The sequence below is a fragment of the Xiphias gladius genome, chromosome 2, assembly GCF_016859285.1.
Source record: "Xiphias gladius isolate SHS-SW01 ecotype Sanya breed wild chromosome 2, ASM1685928v1, whole genome shotgun sequence".
NCBI classification, from domain to species: Eukaryota; Metazoa; Chordata; class Actinopteri; order Istiophoriformes; family Xiphiidae; genus Xiphias; species Xiphias gladius.
The window spans coordinates 1572983-1597882 of record NC_053401.1 but is presented as its reverse complement, the minus strand read 5'-3'; the positions used below and the strand labels follow the sequence as shown (position 1 = coordinate 1597882).

General features: G+C 44.4%; 1 protein-coding gene across 1 annotated transcript in view; it reads left to right on the top strand.

Moving 5' to 3' along the window:
* ptprr (protein tyrosine phosphatase receptor type R) overlaps positions 1-24900 on the top strand; it is a 40081-nt gene that overhangs the window by 3029 nt on the left and 12152 nt on the right. The window contains exons 3-9 of the mRNA XM_040149541.1: positions 3189-3493; positions 14534-14647; positions 14732-14881; positions 15986-16093; positions 18677-18799; positions 18883-19004; positions 19093-19227. Of these exons, the coding sequence (XP_040005475.1) occupies positions 3189-3493; positions 14534-14647; positions 14732-14881; positions 15986-16093; positions 18677-18799; positions 18883-19004; positions 19093-19227 (1057 nt within the window). The remainder of the gene's footprint in view (positions 1-3188; positions 3494-14533; positions 14648-14731; positions 14882-15985; positions 16094-18676; positions 18800-18882; positions 19005-19092; positions 19228-24900) is intronic.

Here is a 24900-nt window from a genome sequence, read left to right as displayed (position 1 = left end):
AGAGCTTGAGAGCAGCAAAAACATTTTCCCCCGAAAGATGACTTAAATGATAAAGTGATAATCAAAATAGTTGCAGATTATTTTTCTGACCATCGACTGATCCACTTCAGTCTGTGGTTGGTCCAGATTTCTGCCGGCCTCTGAAAAAGGGGAATCGCGCGTCAGTGGGGCCGAAGTAATAACATCTGTTTTTGTGTAGCACCTTCCAGAACCTCGGTAACGCGGATCGTACATACAACACCGACCAAGACGTGATCCCGCGTCATGTTTTTGGAAGGAGTTTCTCAAAAACGTGCTCGGACTGGGTCGTCCCCGCCTCATCAGACGGGGTAAAAATCTGCTTTGTTGGTCCGCGCTGATCTGACACCAGAGCCCTTGTTTATTTAAACTCTGCGTGTAGCTTTTCTCCGGTCGTTTTTATACACGAGGCCGTTGCGGCGACGCAGTGGCTCCGTGGAAACGTTGTTCTGTTTTCTGCCCCGCAGTTGTTGCTGTCAAATAATAGTTTGTAGTTTACTGGTCTAAAATCTAAGCACAAATTAAGACTTTGACATAAAAAAGAGCCTTTGAGGAGCTCGTAAAATGATTCTTTATTATAAGTGGAGCAACGCAGCAGAATTAACGAGCAAAGCTGAAACGTCAATGAATCGACTGGTCCGTTAACGGAACATTGATCAGCAGCTGTTTTGATAATTGTCACTTTTCAAGCCAATATGACGTTTCATGGATCTGGCCTCAAAAACACGAGGATATGCTGCTTATCCCTGATGATTTTAATTTATTTTTTAATAATTTGAGGGCGTGGTCCTGAGTTGTAGCGCCCCCTTCGGGGCAACATGTCTTTAAACCACAGACACACCAGGTCAAAGCGCTTCATCTTCCCATTTTTGCTCTTTTATGGACGTTTACTACTTTGAACATCTACCTGACATCGCACAGAGACGAATAAACCCAGTCATCCTCCGGGGGTGTGCGTCGGGGGAGAGTGTCGTCTCCCCGCGGCGTTACCTGTCAGCCCGCTCTAACTCGACCGGTGATTGGCCGACAGCTCCCGTCCAACCAGATCGCGGCTCAGCTTGGTGTCGTGCCTAGCAACCAGGACGCTGTCGCTAGGGAGAAGGATGCCGGGGATGGAGAGAAGCTGTGTCAGCTCTATGGGACTGGTTCAGGATTGATTTTTAACCTCTTTAACCTGCTGTTTCCTGTTTATTGAAACACCTGCTCCGCTGCAGCCTCCTGTGTAGGTTTAAGCTGATTCATGGTCAACCACAAAAAACCTCACGTCTTATTCTGTATCTTCTACCCTTAAAAATAGAGGGTCACAATAGAGTTGGGACCCTGGTTCTGCAGGTGATTTCTCAGACACAAAATAGAAATAATTAAAGCTGGCGGCCACAACATAATCCCACGGGGCGGTTACGTGATCCGGCAGAGTCCTGAGTTTCAATGTTCAGGAACACTGAGGACGTTGTCTTGAGAAAAAAAAACGGAAATGGGATCACAGAATGGGGGGGGGGCACATTCATGATTTCTCCCTGTTTTTATGGACTTACGCAAGTGGCTTTTGGTGCAGGTGCAGCCGGGAAAAATAGTCCTGTTCCTCGGCATCCAGAAGTCCGAGGACGCTGTCGGATACTCGTCCTCTGGCTTCCGTTGAGCGTATTTTCTGCCAGAACAAACGGGCGATTTGATGGACAGGCGGTCTGTCGGCTCAGGGTGTGTGGACGTCGGACGGAGGCTAAGTGAGAAACTTCCCGCATCAGACTTTACCGGACCCCGAAAATCCTCGAGTATAGTCGTTCATAGTCAGATTAAGTGTTTGTCAGTGTATTTGTTGACACCTGTGAGTGGAGGTTGGTGTATAAACAGATAGCGAATAACAATATTAGATAAACACAGCTGTTATAATATAAATTCCGTCTTCGTAGAAGTTATAACTGCAGAAAAAAGACTGTACTTTATTAAACACTGAAAAACGTCCTCGTATCCGCTTAGAACTACGTTATAGAGTATTTTAACAACCAGTTATTAAATGTTTATACGCTGCTAGTAAAAGCTAATAGGGACATTTAAAGTAAAATGTTACCAATGTTCTAATAGAACAATTAACTTTAACTTTAGGGTCTGTAAATGTGAAGCAGGATGCTGCCGGGGAGGAACAACGGCTTCACTCAGTAGATCTTTTTTTTTTCTTTTTGTTTTCTCTCTCTCTCTCAGGATAAATAAAGACTGGGAATGAATTATGCAGCGTTCATATTCGTCACAGTTGGTTGAGTTCAGTCGGTGTGCAGGGGTTTTCCTCTCGGCCTGCCCGCGGGCTGATGAAAGCCTTCGTCCTGAAACTAAGACGCTGCGACAGCAGAGAGACCCACAGACAGATGGGATCTCCTGCTCTCATCTCCTTCGCTGCCGTCTCTCTCTGGGAGTCCTGCTGGATGTGCACAGTTTTCAAAGATGGGAAGGGAAGAGGTAGAGATGTGCGGCAGTTAGACAAGAAAAAAAACAAATAAAACCTCTTCCCCTTTTCTGCGTTTCTGCTTCCTCGAGTCTTTAAAGCCAAGTCTGAAATGACTGTCAGGTGAATCCGTACTCAGTTTTACAGGAGAAGAAATACTCAGATCTTTTTCCTCAAGTAAAAGTACTAATACCAGTCAGTAAAAATACTCCATTATGAGTAAAAGTATAATCAGCAAAATGTACTCGATGCAGTAAAATGACCCTCGTGACTGTTACACTATTACACATCAAATCATTAGATAATTATTGGTCATGCGTTGATGTGTAAAGCAGCATTTTACTGTTGTAGTTGATGCAGCCTCATTATTAAACTCTTTTATACGGGAATGCAACTAATGATTGTTTTTTCATTATGGATTCATCTCCTGACTAATTTCTTGATTAGTCACCTGATTGGTTGGTTTGTAAAAAGTCTGAAAATAGTGAGAAATGCCCGTCGCAGTTACCCAGAGCTCAGACCGACGCCTTCGCCTTCGCTGGGTTTGTTTTGTCCGACCACATGTCCAAACCTCCAAGTTGTTAAAATGAGTAAAAGCAGAAGCGGCAATGGAATCACGAAATGTTTGGGATTTTGTATTGAACTCATGTGTTCTGTTTTTTGAAAAACTAACGACACAAAAACACGTTTTCTCCGTCGTCTTCATTTCCTTGTCTCCTCCTTTGCTCCTCAGACTCGTCCTCTGGTGACCAAGAGCTTCGTCTCTTCCCTTCTCTCCGCTCCAGTCACCTCTCCCCACCTCTGCACCCCCAGCGCGACTTGAACCAGCAGCCCGATGTGGACGAGTCCCACCCCCGCCATCAGCACCACCGCCATCAGCCCCCGGCCAGGTCAGCCGCGGTGATGCCGGCCGGCCTCTCGGAGTCTCGGTTTCGTCAGGAGCCCGGCGGCCAGCGAACCCTCAGCCTGCTGGTACGGCCGCATCACGAGGTGCCGCCGGAGCACGCCGCGGTGTCTGCGCGGCATCTGGTTACCGTGGTGAGTCATAAGTGGGAGTGTGTTTGTGTTTGCTGCGACGTCGTCATCGATGTGGACGGAGTTTCTGTAGGTTTGTTAAATCGCGGTGGATGTTGCCTCTGGCGCTAGCGAGCCTCTTCTGTTTGTTTCTAATGAACCGGAAACAGGAAACGCATGGAAACGCTTCCTGTGCAGTTGACAACAAGACAGACGAAAAGAAATGCAGCTAGGAAACGGAGCTCTGTGGGCCCAGATTATTTCGAGGACACGACCAGTGTGTCCCAGCGATTTAATCTGGACGTTTTCCACTTTGTGACTTGACGAGAAACACCCGAATGTGTCGGTGCTCTGCTCCCTGCGGGGTTAGATTCTTTCATTTTGGGAGGATGTGCAGGTTCAGCCATTGGGTCCATGATCGGCTGTGTCCTTTCAAATGACGCCAGGTTTGTGACAAAGCTGCAGCAGGCAGGCTCATACTCTGACGCGATAAAGGACGAGGAAATAAAAAGCTTTCACCACTCACGCACGTCAGAACACCTGCGCTTGCCGTTTTCCACGTGAACGCACGTCGGCAGCATGATGTCAGTACATCAGGACACGTCACTGACCTGTTTCTTACCACTGCCGCTCCAGAAAAGCAGCTCGTTCATGACATTTGCTCTCCGGAGTGGCACGTCGTGTCCTCTGTCCACTGACTGCTGCTACTGTCTGTTATGCACAGCTGGTCTGTGCTGCACTTCAGCTTTGTTATTGTCAAACAGATCAAATCAGGTCTGAAGTCAGTGAGGAGGAGTCTGTGTTTTTTGATGCAGTATAATACCTTCAGCGGCCGGATAAGACCTTTTCATATTTGCTTTATTATCGTCATCAGAAAACCAGGGCTCCTCTAATGCCCGAGGAGCCGACAGCCTCCGTTTGAGAACCGGCTGAATTCCAGCGGTTGAAGGCTGCATTATTAGAAATTTCCGGAGGCTGGTGTGAGCGAGCTCCCCTGCAATTCCCACCGGGGCTCGGTAATACGATCCTTGGATAAGCGAGGGTCACCTCCTCCTCCTCCGTCTCAGAGGTTACAGGCAGCTCATACTGAGGAGGTCAGAGGTCAGAGCAAACAGACAGCACGTGAGCGACGGACGAGGAGCTGCAGACTCCTCTATGCATCGACGGCACCGGAGGAGAGATGCTGCGCTCTCTGTTGCCATGGAAACACCTATCATGAGCGCGCGTGCATGTGTGAGAGAGAGAGAGAGAGAGAGACCCGCTTACCTACACAATGGGTCGTTTCATAACTCTTGGATAAACAGCAGCGACCTTCAGAGCGACATTGAGACGGAGAAACAGACAGACAAAGAGACAGGTGTGGACTGGTTGTTAATGAGAGAGATGGATAAAAGAGGTAGAGAGAGAGAGAGAGAGGGAGAGGGAGAGAGAGAGAGAGAGAGAGGGGGGTCTTGGATGAAAATGGACGTCGACTGTCAGAGGAACAGACCAGAGGCTCCATGAGAGTTAATCCTGTTGGAAACCTCACCGATGTTAACGTGGCGCTCCGCGGCTGTTTCTCGACCATCTCTCCCCTCCTTACCGATTTAACGTCTCTCGCCCCCACTGCCCCCGTTCCCCCGTCTCCCCTCTCCTCCTCCTGTCCACTGTCCTGTGTCCGAGCCACTTTGGTTGTTTCCCGTTTCCCGTTTACAGAACCTGGGCTTAGATGAGAATCGCTGACTGTACGTTTTTTAAGGGGTTGAGGTGCAGCTTCTGCTTGGCGACTGCTTGGGTTTTCTTTCTATTGAAGTTTGATAGTGAAGACAACAACGAGCTGCAACCATTAGTCAATCGACAGAGAGTTAATCTGCAGAAATTTTCATAATTGAAAAATCGTTTCAGTCGTTTTCTACGCAAGTTTGCCAAAAATGAGCTGTTTTCAGCTTCTCAAATGAGGGAATGTGACTCTTTTCTTTGTCGGACATGATGATAAACTGAATCTCTTTGGGTTTTGAGTTGTTGGTCGGACAATACGGGGACGTCTGAAGACATCACGTCGGACTCTGGGAATTTCTAACGGGCATTTTTCACTGTTTTGGGACATTTTATAAACAAAATGAGAAATCGATTAATCGAGGAAAAAAAACTGGCAGATTAATTGATTGATTGATTTTGAAACTAAGTTAGTTGCAGCCCTAAACACAACACGAACTCCCATCTGACAGAGACGCTCAGGTCAGCGCTGTCTGACACAGTGAATTAATGAATGGCACGACAGCGGTCTCCTGTTCAGCAGTGAGTCCAGCCCACGTCTCGCATCACTCTGTGCTGGTCCAAACCAGTCTCTCGTGTACTGTCCTCAGAGTAAAGTGTGGAATCGGGACGCGCAGTCTGATTCACAGTGACTTTTATTTTTTAGGAGAAATGTAGCAAATTATCGCTATTAACTGAATCTCTACACTGTGAAGTCTCGCTGCCAACACTCCCACAATCCTCAGACTGTCTCGCAACAGATGCATTGTGGGAGTGGAGGGCAATCCAGAGACGCATCCGGTGGAAACCGAGAATAGGACGAGGGACGCCGTCTTCCTGTCTTCCTGTCTTCCTGTCTTCCTGTCTTCTTTGTTCGTTCAGTTCAGTCTTTCACTTTGTTTGTTTCTGGTTCAATTTTCACCGCAACTTGAGGGGGGGGGTCCTTGCAGTGGGATATAGGTCACCCTGCACCGTGCCTGATGAATAAAACACTCACTCCACTAGACCCACAAACACTTGGCCGGGGTGCAATGAAAAATTAATATGAAATCCAAAGTTTTACTCTGTTAAATAATATATTTGACAAAGGGCCAAATCCAGAGGGTCGGATTTGCCCACCACGACCCGAGGAGCAGCCCAGAAATCACCTGGGCAGCCCCCCCCATCAACAACCTAGTGACGCCATGGCAACATACCCAAACGCTCGTGAGGTCACGTGGAAACAGCCTAGCGGCCCGTAGCAACTGCCTGTCAACACCTTAGCAACCACCTCGTGATGCCCTAAGAAGGCGGTTTTAGCGGGTGGTGTAGGTCTGAGGGGGGTGAGAGCGCTCAGGAATCCTTTGGTCGGAATTTTTATTTACTTTAATTTTATTTTCTGCTTTTTTTTTTTTTTTTAATGCCATGTTTTTCTTTTTTCCTGAGGCCACAAAGAACAAGAAAGCAAGTCACATAGAAACTAACATAAACCGACATAAACAACTGACGGATTTTGAGATCGGGAACCAGCTAAGAAGGAAAAAGTGTCTGTACTTCTGACACTGTGGCTTGATTTTCATTCCCCTCCGTCCTCTGCTGCCCCTCCCGCTTTTATCAATGAGAAACCGCTGTGAGGCTCAGCCGCGACTTACATAACCCTATTCTGTGTTAATTGACTTTCTGCGCGTGTGGTCACGTGACCCGTCCCTGCAGGCCGCCGCCGCCGCCGTTCCATCGCATCACTGTAAAAAACCACGTCGATGATGGGTGGAGGTGGAGAGGGAGGAAAAAAAGAGGGAGGTTTAGTGAGTCGAGCCTCAGAGCTCAGCTGGACTGAGGCAAAAAAACTGAGAATGATCTGAGGAAAAGAGTCTCCCCCTCTCTACACGTTTTTCTGTATATGTACAGAAGAATGAATATTATTCAGTGTAAATTAATCAGAGCTACAACAGTAGGAAAAAAGAAAAAAAATCTCCAAATATTGTGATAATCCATTCATTGTTAAAAACCTTTTATGCATAAATGGCAAAGAAAACACTCTCAGTAAAAGCTCTTATTATATATTAGAAAAATAACCTTTTCTCTGTTTCATATTCAACTGAATATTCTTGCGTTTTTAGACTGTGGGTCGGGTAAAACAAGATATCTTGAGGACGTCACGTCGGACTTTGAGAAACTGGGATGGACATATTTGAATATTTTCTGATATTTTATAGGCTATAGATTAATGCATTGATCAAGAAAATAATCTGCAGATGAATCGCTACTGAAGATAACCATCGGTGGCATCTATTTCTCTAAAGATTCTAAATAAAATACCTTAATATCTTCACTTTTAAAGTTTAAAGCCTCATGTTACTCTTGTTTCTGAGCTTCATAAAGTTTACGATGAATCAAATGGTTGTCGCGCCTCTTAACTGAAAACCTTTGTGTTTTGGACTCAGGGTTTTCAGAAACATACCTTTGTTACTATTTTCTGACATTTAATAGACCAAATATTTAGTCGATCCTTGTGGAAAATAATCAGGTCGCTCTGTATTGATAAGTTAATACTATGTATTATCTGAAATGTATTAGGAATATTTAGAGTCTTGTAACGTCAACAGTGATTAAGATGGAAGCTGAAAAGAGAGAGTGGAGGGAGGTTGTGTAAGTCCCAGATGGTATCTAGTCACCTCCCATCTCTGCATCACACCACATGCCTGCAAGACACTAGTGTGTGTGTGTGTGTGTGTGTGTGTGTGTGTGTGTGTGTGTGTGTGTGTGTGTGTGTGTGTGTGTGTGTGTGTGTTGCCTTTGCTCCCCTGTTCCCACAACACGTGCAGGCCTGTTGTCCCACACACACACACTCCGCTGTAGTGGTGTGTGCGTGTGCATGTAAGAATGAACCACGTGTCTGTTGATTTGTGAAATCTTCACTGAAACTGATCCGATGAGTTGGAGCTGCAGCCTGTTTACAGTAGAGGGTGTGTGTGTGTGTGTGTGTGTGTGTGTGTGTGTTACCCAGGACGCTGCGTCGTGAACACTAAAAAAACTAAAACTGGAGTAAGAGCCCATCATCTGCAGCTCACCACCTAACAGCTCCCTGGTCGTGTTGTCATCTAAATTTCTAATTTGTGCATAAGACATCTGATTGGAAACACGTGTTTTTGTTCTTCAGGCTCTGAGCTTCAGCACATTCAGTTTGGAATAAAATAATGGGGACTGCATTAATGCGCCGAGTCTCAGCTTCAATTTGAGCAGGTTTTTTACGTCAACATTGGGACAACTGTGCGGGAGATATGGCCCTTCAAACACATTGTGCCCAAATTTTAGGATTCAAAAGAAATTGGACAGATATGAAGACATGAAGTCAAACTAAATGATCATATTTAATATCTAGTGTAGAATGCTTTGCAGTCGGTGACTTCAGCAGACTCTTTGTATCGTCCCCGGTGACGCTCTCCCTGAGCTTCACTGATAGATCCTTCAGCTCGTGCTTGTTGTGGGGTCTCTGCCTCTAGTCTGGTCTTCATCACGTGGACTGCAGCTCAGCTGGACTGAGATCAGGTGACTGAGGATACTCCGCCTCTTCACCCCGAGAAGCTCTGTGGTTGCTTTGGCCATTTGTTTAGGATCGCCGTCCTGCTGAGCGATGACATAAAATGTTGTCCAGTGAGTTTTGATGCATTTGACTGAACCTGAGCACAGGATGCTCCTGTAAACCTCTGTCTTCATCCCGCTGCTTCCTTCAGCAGTTAAATCACCAGTAAATGCCAGTGACCCAGGTCCAGAACTCCACCGGTTTCTTCTTCTTGTCCTTCTGTGAACTGCAGCCTGGCCTTCCTGTTTTTGAGGTTTACCAGGGGTCTTCATCTTGTGCTGAATCCTCGGAGGTTCGGGTCCTGAAGTCTCCTCTTGATCGTTGGCGAGGAAACATGTCCGCCTGCATCACGGAGAGCGTTCTTGACTTGCCGTGCAGCCATGGATGGGTTTTTCTTCACCATGTGACCTGTGCTCCTCGGGCTACCAGCTCTCCTCACATTTTCTTGTTTTCCTGTACACACCTGCTTTTTTTTTTTCCCCCCAACTGGTTTTTTGAAACTGACGACCTTTGATGTCCCTCTGATAGATCTTTGCTTTTCTGACCCTTATTATTCTTATAGAAAATGTAAAGGAATCGCAAGCAAACAACACGATGAGCAGGTTTTGATCTTTGAAGGGATCTGATTGGTTGAAAGTCACTTTGAGGCTTTAAATTCTAAGGATTTAGATGAAAGAAAAACAAAAGCAAATGTAAAAAGGTAATGAATTCACAGCAGGCGGGTTCGCTGTGTTAAAGCTCAAATCTCAGCCTACACACACGTGACTAGCCTCTCTGTGTGTGTGTGTGTGTGTGTGTGTTACATTATTAAATAATTTATAATTGATATCATTGGTGTGTGTTACATCTGCTAGTGGAGGGAACTTTGACGCCACTTCAAACCCACAGAGAGAAACATGATTCATCCAGGAGTGTGTGTGTGTGTGTGTGTGTGTGTGTGTGTGTGTGTGTGTGTTAGCTCAGTTCACTTCTAATGCCCGCAGCTTCATGTGTTTCCTGTATAAAACCACATTTTTTCCTGCACATAATGAAAATATGTTTATTTTTGCAAAATTTGGCAGTTTTTAAAGATGGTCTCCCTTTTTTCTGCTGTAACCAATTCATTTTGATTATTTTGAAAATGTTTAAATGCATTGATGTTAAACTTTTATCCCGCAACTATTTTGATAATCAGATGATTATTTTTAAGAAGAAAGCTTCTTAGATGTCAAAAAATTCTCCCGTTTCTTTAATCTTCTATGACTGCAAACAGAATATCTTTGAGTTTTGCACCACTGGTCAGACAAAACATGACATTTAAAGACATCACCTTGGGCTTTATGAAACTGTGACGAGCCTTTTCTGTTACAGTCCAGATGACTAATCAATAAATCAAGACAATAATCTGCAGGTTAATCGGTAAAGAAAACCATCTGTAGTTGCGGCCCTAGTAATATTCATGCAATATTAATTTAGCAATATTTTCTGCTGTCAGCCATTTAAAAAATGAGGAGAGCAGTTAAAATAAGACGGATTAGAGCCTGTAGTGAACTGGAGTCTTTTTTTTCCTCAAAGGAAGTAACACAAGCGTGAATAATCTAACCTCACGTCAACCCACTCATTCAGCTGTTGGTGTGTGTGTGTGTGTGTGTGTGAGTGTGTGAGAGAGAGAGGGAGTTGGAAGCTGCACGTGCCGCTCACGTTTTTCCCGTCAGCGCTCTGACGAGAAGCTGCACAACCAACACGCTGCAAGAAACGACTCGCCTCCACAACCGTCTCATTATTCAGGCCGATACACAGAAATATAGATTTTCCTCCGTGTCGCTGATCCAGGAAAACGTGCAGTGTCGGCCAGTTACACCGACATTCACACCGGGTTTGAATCTTCCCAGCTCTGCAGCTGCTCACTGGAAACAGGAAAAGAAAACATTATTATACTGAATAATTCAGGGATGCAATCAATATCACTACAGCTGCAACGATTGATTGATTGATTAATCAGTTAGTTAGTTAATCGATTCATCTAAACTATAATTGGTAGTATAGTTGGTTGGAGCCCTGATGGCAACGTATGTGCAGCAGTGATATCGTAGTCACAAAAGCGAAAACTTGATCAGTGAAGGTGATTTTAAAGTGAAAATAAAAGTGGAGATTCAAGACGGAAGCTGTGGAAAGACAGAAAGAAGAGATAATAAATGACAAGTAGAGGCGACGGAGACGTTAACAGGCGTCGGATCTGAACACAAAAACGTGATGCACGTATTTTTACGTTTAGTATCCTCTGCGCTTTCTAGAGGACGTCGTTCCACACGAGGCGTCGGGCGCAAAAGCACCGTTCCAATCTGGTCTTGGGCTTATTAAATATGGAAGCCCATTAGTGCCAAAAAAAATTTAACAAATAAGTGGTTACAAATGATAGAAAGATTTTCATTCTTAAATACTCAGTGAAAATAATAACTTAGTATCACCTATAAATGATCTAAACACGAGTCAATATCACCTCATTTTCTCTTAGTTACGACAGATTCCTTAAAGATTTTACTCACGTACTCAAATCTCGACATAGGACTCATCTTCTGTAGCCAGTGTTTTAATTAATGTCATTTGTCTGGTTTGTCTTCTGTCTGTAAAATGTCATTGGGTTACATGAAGAAAGGCTTAAAATCAAACGTATTATTATGATGAGGCCCCATTCAGGCAGGGTTACCCGGGGAGATGGGGAATAAACTCCTCACTGTGCTCCTCAGTAATTTTACTCTACTCGTTCTGAAAAGATGAACCGATTATCGATTTAACACTTGCTGATTAACTACCTGTCCATCAACTGTTTGACTAATTGATTAATCGCCTAATCACTGCTGCTCTAATTGATTTTGGAAATTTGAATTCGTACACTCTCAGGCCTCGTTTTTGTTTATTGCAGGATACAATGGGAAGATGCATCTTTGCGTTTCTTTTTATTTTTCCCATCAGTTCTTTATTTTTTGCTTTGTTGAATCCCTCCCTCTCTTCACTCAGCCCCTCCCTTTTTAACCCCCCCACCCCAACTGATATCTGATTGGTCCAAATTGGATTCTCCCCTGCTGCCCCCAGGGTTGTCAGCTAATTAGTGGTTATAACCCCGTGTGTGTGTGTGTGTGTGTGTGTGTGTGGGTGTGTGTGTGTGTGTGTGTGTGTGTGGGTGTGTGGGTGTGGGACAAAAATAGCACCTGATCCAGTCAGGAAGCGCAGCGGGGTAATGGCATTACCTGGACGACGGCCAATCAGGCGGCAGGTTGAGCTCCATCCCCCTCTAAGCCAATCAGAGATCGGGACATGACTAGATCAGGAAATGGAGCGAAAAGTCCCTGAGCTCTGACTGACAGGCCGGCTGTCGCTCTCTGTGTCTGTGTTCATTGAGTGAAAAGCTTCCTGTGGTCGACGGGGAGGATCAACGATGTTTACATGTTTACTTGGTGAGGCTATTTGTTTGTTTAGAAGTTTAGTTTCAGGTTATTCAGGATTTTATTCTTGTTATTTGTAGCTGTAGTGGTTTCCTGGTTTCCCTTTTTGTGTTTGTCACTTTGTTGTACTGTTTCGACATCATTTGGTTGATAGTTGTTATCTATTTGTCAGGTCGCCCGCAGGTTTAGGGCTGCAGCCTGCGATTTATTTTCATTATCCATTAATCTGCTGAATATATTTTTTTTTCCCATTAATCAACTAACCGTTCAGTCTAAAAACTGTTGGAAAATTCGCATCACTTCTTTGCAGACCCGAACGTGACGTCTTCACATGTCTTGTTTTGTTTGACCAAAAGTCCAAATAGCCAAAAATATTTCGTTTACTGTGAAATATGGCAAAGAAAAGCAGGAAATCCTGCCATTTAAGAGGCTGGAGTCAGAGAATTTCTGCCCTTTTTTTTTCCCACTAATTTTGCTTGAACACAGTAATCAATCATCAAAATGGCGGCGGGTTTTATTTTCCTGTCGATCGACTAATCGGTTAATAGACTGATTGTTTCAGCTCTGCGGTGGTTTACCGCAGGTTAGAGCTGAAAAAAAACTGGTCGATTAATTGATTAGTTTACGGAAAGGATATTGATCGGCAACAATTCTGATACTCGCTTAATCATCTGCGGGAATGGCAGAAATATTCTCCAGTTTTCTTGATGATTTTTGGATTTTGAACCTCTTATAGATCAAATGTGTGATTGATTTAATTTAGAAAATACCTGAAATATCAATTGATAATGAAACTAATCGTTAGTTGCATCCAATTTATTTATTTATTTCCAGTATGAGACGGAGAAAAATAACAGAACAAGCTGCAACCACATGCAGGCTGATAACATCAGCTGTGTGTGTGTGTGTGTGTGTGTGTGTGTGTGTGTGTGTGTGTGTGTGTGTGTGTGTGTGTGTGTGTGTGTGTGTGTGTGTGTGTGTGTGTGTGTGTTGAGCCTGTCTGGCTGTGGTTATTGTCCCTGATATTGAATTAAGTGGCAAAAGAACATGTTGTTGTTTAAGCCATTAGCAAACAACCGCCCACGACACACACAAACAAACACACACACACTCAGAAAGTGATTACAGTAAAATCCAGGATGACTCATTAGTGTGTGTGTGTATCACCTGCCTCCCATATCACTTTTGCTGAAAGCTGAAAGACTGTTGGGGAAAACCAGAGGAGCCAAACAAAGAGGGGGGGTTGGAGGTGGGCGAGTCGGGGGTGTGGAGAGACGGATTGTAGCCGAGAGAGAGAGAGAGATTTTTAGAGCGGGAGATGGAGGGATGATGTTATGATTCAGTGATGATGCTGCAGACTGAAGTTTTCGTTCAGGAGGGACGAACGAAACAATTGAATGTTTCTGAAACCTGAAAATTTAAAGCTTCTGTAAATGTAAAAATGTCAAGCAAAAAAAAACGAGCTTTATATACAGTGATTTTTGACAAGCAGTGACTTTGACATCTTGCTCTGAACCGTAATATTGGCTGGACAGTCAGTTGAATGGGGTTGAAACACACTCTCTTATAATCTCTGTATAACCCGTTTGCAGCTTTGAGGCCCAAATGCGAACTTTCAGCCTTGAGAAGAAGCCGAAGCTGGATTCATTTTTTTTTTTTTTTCTGCAACTTGATGCAATGTCATTGCATGTGTTTGACTGGACAAAAGTCGAATGGATGCAAAAACAAATAACATGATAATGGTGAAGAAAGAACAGGCTACACTGTCAACTGCTTCCAAAATGAGCGGCGGACCAAAGTCGCATCGGACGTAGCTTCGTCTTTATTCCGTTTGGTTCTTTTTGTGTCTGTAGGTGTGTTTTCCGTCCACTCGTGAACAAAGTTTTTACGCTCGGCTGAGGTGGAAAAGATGGCGCATCGATGAAAGCGACAAAGTGCAACAGGAACAGACTTAGTGATTTGATCCTGATGCACACGCGGCACGTGACTCAAATATGAAGTGAAGAGCTGAGAAGCATCAGATCCGTGAGGAGGCTGGAACCTTCCTGGCATCTCCATCACGTTCTCCACGTGGTTCTCCGTCGTCTGAGCTCTGACTGGAGCTTCTTTTAACGACCTTGTCTCGCCGCGTCCTCTTCTTCTGTGACGGTTTAATGGCAGCGACTGGAGAACGAACCTTTTAACAAATCAACTCATGTTCGTGTGACAGGAGCGAATGGGAGCAAGGATTAAATCACATTTTCTTTTGCAGGGTTTGTGAAAATTAGGTTGAAATTTGCACTTAATATGGATGGAAACCTGACTCCCCCCTCCCTCCTCTCTCTCTCCCCCCTCGCTCGCTCTCAGTACCTGGCTGTGGATGTGAGGAGGCTGAATGCCAGTCTTCTTCGGTGGTTTCGGGAAGGTGTAGCCGCAGCGCTCGGCGTTCCTGCAGGACACGTTCACATCAACCGGCTGAATGTAAGACACTCACCATTCACATCAGATGTCACTCTGCTGATTGATCGATTGTTTAATTGATTGACTGACGGCCGGCTCTTACAGGAAAAGAAGAATGGCATTGAGCTCTTCGTGTCCTCTGATAGGCTGGGGATCTCCGAGCCCCGCCCCGCTGAAGAGGTCATCCAATCACTGAACGTCAGGGTCCTCCACCGCCACCTGGGACACTTCGGCATCACTGAGGTTTCAACCGAGGTGTGTGTGTGTGTGTGTGTGTGTGTGTGTGTGTTTGAGAACCGTTAATGTGCCTGCTGCTCCGTCTCCTAGGCAACTGTGGCTCGTTAAGCAGCCTCGTTAGTCCCCATGGAGACCTACGGATGGAGAGGATGGATTGGGATTATTAGAGAGCAGAGTGCTGCTGATAAAAGTTTAATGGAAGTATTAAAGTGCCATCGATCAGCCCGAGGAAGAACAGAGCAGCTTTATAGATTATATTAATATTATTACTCTCAATCCCAGCAGTGAGAGATGTGACAGCTCTTCTGTAATAATGTTACAGTGATAAATCATGAAACTCCCTGTAAAGCAGGAGTGAGGAGCAGACGGAACGAATGGGGTTTCACCGGTTGCTTTAAAGCCGCCACTCTTCCCGTTGTTGGGATGTGAACAAACAAACAAAGTCCTCCTTCATGAAATGGGGGCGTAAACGGGCACTTGTGCTGCTCTGGGAACGTCAGTGGTCTGGTCAAGTTGGAGAGAAAAGAAACCAGACGACAGCTCTCGCCGGTCGTTCAATACCGTCAGCCGCAGTGTGGTTTGATACTGGGAGCAGCGCTAATTGATCTGCTGTATGCTTATTTGATCTACAGACCAAATAACTAATTGATTAATAATCAGTAATGAAAATAATCGTTAGTTGCAGCACAGCCTCCATTCATTGAGTTGTGTAACAAAAAAACCAAACAAAAAACAACTGCTGCGAGCTGAGTGAAGAGCTTCTGCTCCTCCTAAGCATTTTTACAGATGTTTGCTCTGGGACTGACAGCTGTCAGAGATGCCCTGCTGTGCTCCTCTAAAACAGTTGGATATGTGGAAGTTGCGTGATGTAAATAAAATATTAAGATAAATCGTGGGTCATACGTGGTCAGGACCCAGTGTGATACTGATAATATCAACAGGGACCGTCCGGGCGGCGTAATGGGACGTGTCAAAGACATTCTTCCGCAGACCATCAGAAACTGGATTTGGAAAATTCATGAATCAATTTGCTTCGTGTCTGCCCCCCCCATCTCTCTCTCTCTCTGTCTCTCTCTCTCTCGCTCTCTCCCTCTGTCTCTCTCCCTCTCTCTCTCTCTGTAGAAAAACGTCCTGCAGGGCGAGCAGAGGGATCACGTGTGGAGCAGAGAAGGCTTCTACACCGTCGTCCTCTTCTTCACCATCTTCGTCATCGTCATCACCTGCTTGATGGTAGAATGCAATGTTACACACACGGGAACACTTGTTTTTACTAGTAAATACCCTTGTGGGGACCTTCACTGTCCAACTCTGAATCCACGCTTAACTCTAAAACCAAGTATTGAGCCTCAAACAAACCTCTGAGAGGTGACGACCAGACTCTGGGCTCCGCTTTCGTGGCGATGGAACAACCAAGCTTCACCCGTTTGGTATTTTTCCTGGCCTCGAAGTTGGCTTTGCCCCGGAGTGTCGAGGCCTGTGATGTGACTGGCTCAGAGTGTATTTATCAATCGCCGCACCCTCTGATCTGCACCCCACCTCGGCCAGTACTTTTGCGCTTTGTGCCGCTCCACGGCAGGAACCAAAATAGCAGGTGAGCTTTGGCGACGCCCTCAGAGTCCGTGAGCTCGAGACCTCCCTCTTTAAGTAAGGCCCAAAACGTGCTCACAAAGATGGAAGTAAGAGAGAAAACACACACACCGATTTTTACAAAAGAACTAGATTAGTTAAGGCACGTTGATTAAAAAGCCTTTATTCATGTGGTTGCACAACAATATCCAGCTCCTCATACTGTACGTTACACATGGAACAACATAGAAAAGAAGCAAAACGGACAAAAACAGAGGAGTATAACCACAAATGAGCAAATTACAGAGTCTGGAATTCTAAATACATCACATACTGTGTGAAGGGACAGAAAGTAGAGAAATGCAAACAACATAGAATCATAATTTAGAATAAAAGAAAGGAATTTAAAGGGGGGGGGTCAGAAAAACACAAAACAGTAAAAATAATGTAAAAAAAAAAAAAGGATAAATACCAACAATTAAATAAATAAGGTCAAAGAAAAATTCTACTGCAAATAAAATCACTGAGAATTACTTTTCTTGACTCAGTTGTAGTGCGACATTTTTTCCACATGAGGGGAGCGATTGTCCACAGAAACCAGGCCCTGATGAATCCGTCGTATGATCTGTAACATGTCCTGTGTTTTAGAGCCAGAGGGAAGGACGGAGCAGAGTTTCACTTTTTTCTTTCTTTTTTAATTAAAACTAATCATGCTTGAGTTGCCAGCAGCAGAAATTGTAGGTAAAACAAGTAGAAAATACATTGACAATGGTCATGTTGCATTGGCAGCACTGGAACAGTGTAAAGATACATGTACAGAGTTTTGTTTTCTGCAAATTGATTTTAATATGAACGTCATTTTAGGAGACAGGAAATAATTTTCAGTGACAGTAAGTTTATTTGTGTAGGAAGATTATGATAACGGCAGTCTGCATTAATTCATTTACTGATTTTAAAAACAAGTCTTACATATAAGTAGTCCCTCGCATTTTTGATTTCGTACTTCTACACTTCTTACTTCTACACTTTTTAAATTTAGCTGAATTTTTAAAATGAAATGTGGTAAATAAGCAAATGAATACTTTATGCTGCAAATCATTGGGATGTTTTTGCCTTTGGTGCCAGTTTAACACCTTTGTTTTGGTACCAATACTAAAACAATTCTTTTTAATACCTTTTAGCTTAATGAATATGAACATCATAAAACCTTTTCTTTTAAATTTAACAAGATAGTTTACCAAAGATAAAATGTAGTTGAAAGTTAGGAAAAGTGGTCTGATCCAGATCAGGAAAATGTCGGATTCAAGAATAAGTAAGAGAGAAACTTAAATCTGATGCTCGGTGAGATAACCCAACATTTTGGGTGTTAGGTTCTGACAGCCGGTTTCCAATTTGGATCCGGTTCCTGGTCAGGAAAACACCCGCATTCGTTAAGCTCTGACACTAACAAATCATTCATCAAACTTTTTATCTCTCCTTTTTATTTTCTATCAGCAAAGACTGATGTAGAAAACAGTCAGCTAACGTTGCTTCCTGCGGTTGGACTGACCAGTTAATGGTTGATGTGCTCTGTCCCAGCCGCCGACTGGACTCTGTCAAAGGTGGTTTGTGGGTGAAAAGACACATCGCTCTGTAACATCTCTCTACGACCGCCAGTGAACTGAGTGGAGACTCTTCTCCAGAGGAAAAGATCAGCTGATCAAAGCTTGTTGAATACAGGAGATTCCCACTTGCACTTTTTATGCCTCAAACTAACATTTGGAGCTCGTCGCGCTCAGAGTTCTGGATCAGGAGCTCCAGTATCTGGATCAAGTAGTCTTTGAAAAATCAGGAGTAAAAAGTCAGTTTTTTTGCGCCTGTTGTTTCACTGTGTCACAACAATCAGCATCAATCAATAATCGATATTTCAGATCTTCTGCTGCTCAGCTCATTTTCAGGTTGGAGGCTACAGGTCAACATTATTTAGGCTTCATTAATCTGAATGTTGATTCATTTAGTAGCTGCCACCAAAAACAGTAGAATTTCAATCACAGATCTGAACTGATCTTTGACTTGGCAGAACTTAATGAGATCTGATACGGGATTAGAAAGGATTCAGAACTGATAAGTGGATTCGATACTGGATTCAGTAAAATGCTACTGAACCTGAATAATATGGTTCCATATAAGTGACAGGGACGTGACTACTTGCTGGATTTTCCCTTTTCAGTCTTAAACTTTTCTTCTCCTTTCCGTTCTGATCTCCAGGTTTTGTACCGACTCAAGGAGAAGGTTCAGGTTTCTGACAGACAGCTGAAAGCTCCGCCTCCTGACCTCCACCTGACCCCGAGCGTCCCTCCAGACTCCGCCCAGAGGTCAAAGGGCATCAAGGTTGGCACCAGACACCAAAACTGTTTGACCCTTAAAATGTAAAAACGTATCACAGCTCACTGACGCGTCCTTGTCTTCTCCAGGTTGTGACGTCAGGAAGCATGGTCCAAGCTGAGCTCCCTCCAGCTGTAGCCACGCCCATTCCCCAGCAGCAGCCAATCGCAGCCTGCCGCCGCCTCGCCCCACCTGTCATCCCTCGGCCCAGGTAATTTTAGTGACCGGCGTGTCCCGCAATTCCCCCACTGAAATGTATTGAAAACCCATTTTTGACTTTTTTTTTTTTCTCCTCCTAGCCCCGCCCCTGTCCCTGTCCTCAACAGCAACAACCGCGCCCCCCTCGCCAGCGTCGCCCCGGTGACAGCCAATAACGAGCTGAAGCCTTGCCCCTCCCCCTTCAAGATGAAACCTGCCGCGGGACTGCAAGAAAGGTAAGACACCAAACCAGGCGGCAACAGAGAGCTGCAGTGAAACCAGACCTTGTGTCGCGTCTTTGCTTCGTGTGATTTAGATAAGGACGGCGGTTTTTTGACGAAATGATATAATGTTGTTTATTCAATATTTATGTTTTTGGGCCATTTCCCATCAGCCCCTAGACATTGGCGTTTAAACTTCACGACCCGTCAGAACAGTTGAGCCCATGAGTGAGTCGGGCGTCTGCGGCTAGTTCACGTGTCTGTTATAACAGTGGGAAAGGGAGGACTGACTACGACTCTTTAGAAGAGAGTGTTGTTGAGTTTTATGGATGAAACCACGTTACGACGCCATAATTACCCAGGCTGCTGTACAAGTAGTTTTTTTTTTTTTTTTCATGGGAGCTGCAGTGTTTTTTCCTGTGCTCACAAAGTAATCATTGTTTGACTTTCTTGAACAATGATTGATAGTTTGCCTACTTGCTTGCTCTGGAGCTTTTGATCATATCGCACAGTCTTCAGCAGCAGTTCTCTCTGCCCAGTTGTCAGCAACTGCAGATTTGTGTTTCCATTTCCATCCATCTGCGTTGGTTTAAAAGTTGAGATTGAAAGTGAATTTTGCTTTTAGGGAAACAAAACTAAGGGGCAGAAATCACACGGTGGGTAGCTGAAGGGGCCTAAGAGTAGAGGCGTTCAAGGGTTCCTAGTAACCAAGACCTGACCGAGGACCTGAATCGGGCTGGGTCCGAGTAATCGTCACTCTAACCTGACGGGGTCCTTCTGTATCAGTGCGCAGGGCTCGGGTCTGTGTGGCAATATGTCCAGTTACCGAGTGGATCCAAGCTGGTTCATGCATCGTCCTCCTTCATGAAGGTTATAATGTTCAGTTTGTGTGGAAACTGTTTTAGAGAAGTGTTGGTTTAGCCTTATGATCCTTCTGGGGGCTGCCGTTCGTGGTGTGTGCTCTGCGTTTGGATCCAACACATTTTTGGATGTTATTTTTCTCTGGTCGGACCAGGTCTGACCGTCCTTGTGTCCCGCTTGGACGAGTCTCTGTTTTTTAAAAATAAACATATGCGTGTCCACAGGTCTGTTTTTGAATCGTGTGACCTGTGAAGACCTGTACTGGGACTTCGTTGTAGTTCCCATCAAACACACAGACTGACTCTGCTTGTGTATGGGGCCAAAAATCACAGCGGCCTTTTGACATAACAGTCAATAGCACCTGCAGCAGCCAGCACAAAAGTACTGGTTAAACTTTCAAGTTTCGTAACATCTGGACAGAAAGGCACCTAATGAGCGCTCAGATTGCTTAGCGCTTCGGGAACGGAAGGACGCGGTGTGTGTTTGTGTGTGTGTGTTCAGAGTACAGTCACCTCTAACCTGTGATTGTTGGTGCTTTCAGGTGTTGGGCTGAGTACATGCCAACGAGGAGGCTTTAAACAGAGGTGTGTGTGTGTGTGTGTGTGTGCGTGCTCAGTTTATAAGACTTGAGGTTTACATTCAGATTGGTTCCTTCCCTAAATAATGTATACAGAGTGTGTGTTTGTGTGTTGTATACCATCTATCAGAGCTGCCTGTACGTGTCCTCCGGCTGGTGTTTATATGCAGGAGACATTTCCTCTGTGTCCAATTGTGTCAATTTCCTCTGTGCCCTAGTTGTGTCAGGAAACATGTACACTAGAGTGAAGTCCAAGTGACCACATGAACCCTGAGGTTCCTAAGATTAACCTTATGTGTCCGCCTAAAGGACCTTTCCCATGTTTCTGCAAGTTTTAGCCCATTAATCATATAGACTGTACATCACTGCTGGGAGTTTTCCAGAGAACACCGTCAGTTTGCAGACTGATTTCTACCCCTAACTTGACCATTGGTCTCAGTTTATCTCAGTACATGATAAAGTCAGCTTGTAGCCTTGGCAGTTGCAAATCCTTCAGGTTATTTGTGAGTCTCTCTGGTCGATGTGGGAGTTGAAATCGTTAACTTACTGTTTTTCTCACTGTCTCAGTTTTGACTTCGCAAATTAAGATGTTGAAGTAGTTTCTCATAACTTAAAAAAAGTAAATCTCATCATTTTAGTCATGTAAATCTGAAAGTTTTCACTTGATGGACCTCAAAATTTTGGTTTAGAATCTCATAACTTTGACCCGGTAAATCTAATAAATCTCATAATTTTGACTCAGTACATTTTAATTTAGACTTAATACATCAAAATTCATAGTTTTTTCTCGGTAAATTTCAAAATTTATATTTAATAAATCGCATTATTTGACTTTGTCTTTATAATTTTAACATAAAAAATCAAATAAATTTGATTCACTAAACCCCAATAATCTCATAATCTGACTGAATATCTCATAAATTTAACTTCAAAAATTTTGTAACGGCAAAATAAAAGTTTGATCAATGTATAACTGTCTTGCGCAGCTTCATGTGCAGGTGTGCGGAGGTGTTCCAGACCTTGTGTAGTGATAACCCAGTTCCTTTACTCGGTCCACATTTAGGTAACTGGGAGTGGCTGGTTAAAACGAGACAGCGGCAGGTTGCTGATTCTAACAATGAGCGATTAATCTTTGCGTGGCAGCTCCTCCTTTTCATGATTCACTATTGTGTCTGTAAAACAGACTCAGAGAGCAGCTTTTTTCTCACTGCTGTGGAGACCTGAGATCCAAAAGACAGTTCTGATTTTGTATCGGTTTTATTAAAGATTTCCGCGACATGTTTGATTTAGTAATTTTGTAAAATCTTAAACTTAGATTCAGGTATTTTTGAATTATTAGCTCAATTTTGCCTTTTGTAAATGTCCTAGGTCTGATTTATCATCTCAAACCTGAGCGGCTGGGTAATGAATATTTAGTCGTTTCCAACATTTCGTGTCTTTTATTCTTTTCCCGGCAGAAATGGACGTCCGCGTGTCTGTTTGGGAGGTAACGTACTTCAGCTTGTGCTCTTAATTCGTTCAAACTATCCAGGTCTGTGTTTGACAGGGAAAGACACTCACTGGGCCTTCGCATCAAAGTGCCAATGAGCCAGACTCGCATGGCCCCGACCTCTGACCCGTCTAACGAGCCGCCTGTCAGCCAGGTGGAGATAAGAGACTAGTTCCTGATTACACTGTGAAATAAAGTGATTGGGTCTAAACCTAACGCTGACGCTGCCGAGGTATTTGACGTGCTTAGCCGAGTTCAGAGATAATGACCGCGGCGCCAGATCGCAGGAGAGATGGGCTTTAAAAGCTCCTCAGGGCCAACTCTGACCCGGGGAAGACTGCTGGAAGTTAGACCCGCACTCCTCCGAGAATCTTTAAGCCTTTAACAGACGCCTCACTTTTTTGTGCACAGGCCTTGACAACAACTTTTTGAGTCCTCAACAGAAGTCAAGTTTTGGGGACTTTTTCTTCATGACAACACGTTTATTGGACTGAAGCTTGAGCGCATTTTGTTCATTAGAACCTTGTAGTGAGAACGGTGAGGAGTTCTCAGCACCCGGACGCGTCTCTTCCCTCACAAACTAAAAAACATAAGGAGCGACATGAGGATCCTAAAATGCTTTGCACGGATAGAATCAGGAGACGTGGCGCTTTCGAACAATGTGGACTCTGTCAGGGTTGTGTGAAGAGGGAGTCCGGTACAGACCTCAAGACACCTGAAGTAGCCCTGCCAAGGCCAGAGCGTGGTCACGGTTGTGTCGGTGTATTTTAAAAGGTCAAAGCTTTACTAGCTTATATTTCGAATAATATTTGTGACTGTTTTAATTAGTGGGGTCGTGTGTGTGTGTGTGTGTGTGTGTGTGTGTGTGTGTGTGTGTGTGTGTGATGGTTCTGTTTTGAGGGAATGAATTTTGTTCTTTTGATCTTGTGGTTATGTAATTTGTTATCGGGTCTCTCTTGCAAAAGAGGTCTCGGTCCCAGCGAGATTTCCTGAATAAGTAAAGCTTTGCTTTATTTGTACCTATGAGGGAATATCTTTTAGAGTGATGATGTTCATCCCTCCGTCAGAGTAAATGCATTTGGGTCTGAAGTCACCGTTCAACATTTCATTTTACATGAGTTTGAAAGCCCAGTTTGGCCATTAGAAACTTGGCTTTTATGGGTTAAATAAGACTGACCTCATTTTTCAAAATTGGACATGTTCGGAGAAATCAGTCGATTGTATTTTCGTACAGCCAGTGTTGGTTTAAAATTTGGCTGCGGTTCATTTCCCTCTTAAGTAGTTTCATAATTGAAAAGAAAACATCTTTATCTGGACCTCAGCTCGGTGTCGAGCACTTTAGCCTTTATCTGCTGCTCGTAACTCTTCCGTTAGCGTACGAGGCGTCCGCAGATTCAGACATGGGAGGCCATTTTGTTCTGGTTACATCAGTGTTCGGCGGGAGGGTGTCAAAGTGTGGGGAACAATCTGTGCTTCTTAAGGTAAGAGAGGGAGGAAGATTTCAGGCTCAGGGTGAGAACAGGATGTTTTTCTTGGTGTCTGTGTCTCTTTTTTGTGTGTGTGTGTGTGTGTGTGTGTGTGTGTGTGTGTGTGTGTGTGTGTGTGCGTGTGTGTGTGTGCGTGTGCGTGTGCGTGTGTGTGTGCGTGTGCGTGTGTGTGCGCGTGCGTGTTGTCCACTCTGGATGGCAGCCAGTCAGCAATCAGAAGAAAAGGAAGAAACCGCATCCTGGAGAGGAAACCAGCCGACACGTAGCTAGACGACAGTCCACCTCCACACACACCCCATCAAAGCACACCTTGTCTTCTCCTGTCCTGACACCTCACTGGGCAAACCGAGAGGATTTCAGCCGTTGCACTGGAGTCACTTCAGTCTTTTCTTGCTTGTGCAACAGAAATTTGCATTGAAAGTGTGGGTCATAAATTTATCTGACCTGGTTTTGAACTGGGGAAGCGTCCTGACAGGTTTTATCATCATGGAAAACCCATGATGAGACAGTATTTACACTCCCATTTAAACCAGTTGTCTCAACTTTTTTTTTTTTTTTTTTTCATGGGAACCAAAACTGGCAGGACACGGTCAATACGGGGGACACTTTTACTGTGAACTGCCAAAAACTACACAATTGTGGGTGTGCAGTTCGGAAACGGGCCTCCGAGTTGTTTAGTTATTTTGCTGGTAACTGGTGCAGGTGTGGTTGCATACTAACAACTTAAGAGCCCCCCCCCACACACACACACACACACACACACACTTTTTGTGCACGAGGCCAAAAATAATGTACCCAGAATAAAAAGCTTACTGTTCTTCAACCCTTTTGATTGTAGTCATAACCCTGGTCTCCATTAAAAGGAAACTCTTTCAATTTTCCAACCAACAATTCAAAATGATGTAACACATTTAGCAGAGTCATTAGTCGCATCAGAGAAAGCAAACCAGTCACGGTACATCTGCCAAGGACGTGTCATTAGATCAGCGTTGGACGGTGACAGACACGGAGAGGGTTTGGTTCGGGCTACGTGAAGTGAGAGGCCGAAAAACATCTTTCCGAAGCAAAGAGGTCCGCGAGGGGGACGACAGTCCCTGAGACATCAGACTGGAGAGTGTTCCAGCCTGCGGCAGGTGGTGTTAGACTGTCAGGTGTTATAACAGAGGATGATCCTGGACCAGAGACCTGCAGAAACACCCTGAGGCAGCGAGACAAGGGGGACGGTTTCACAACAGCTGCTGAAGCCTAGAAGCTGCTGTGACGAAATCTACCAG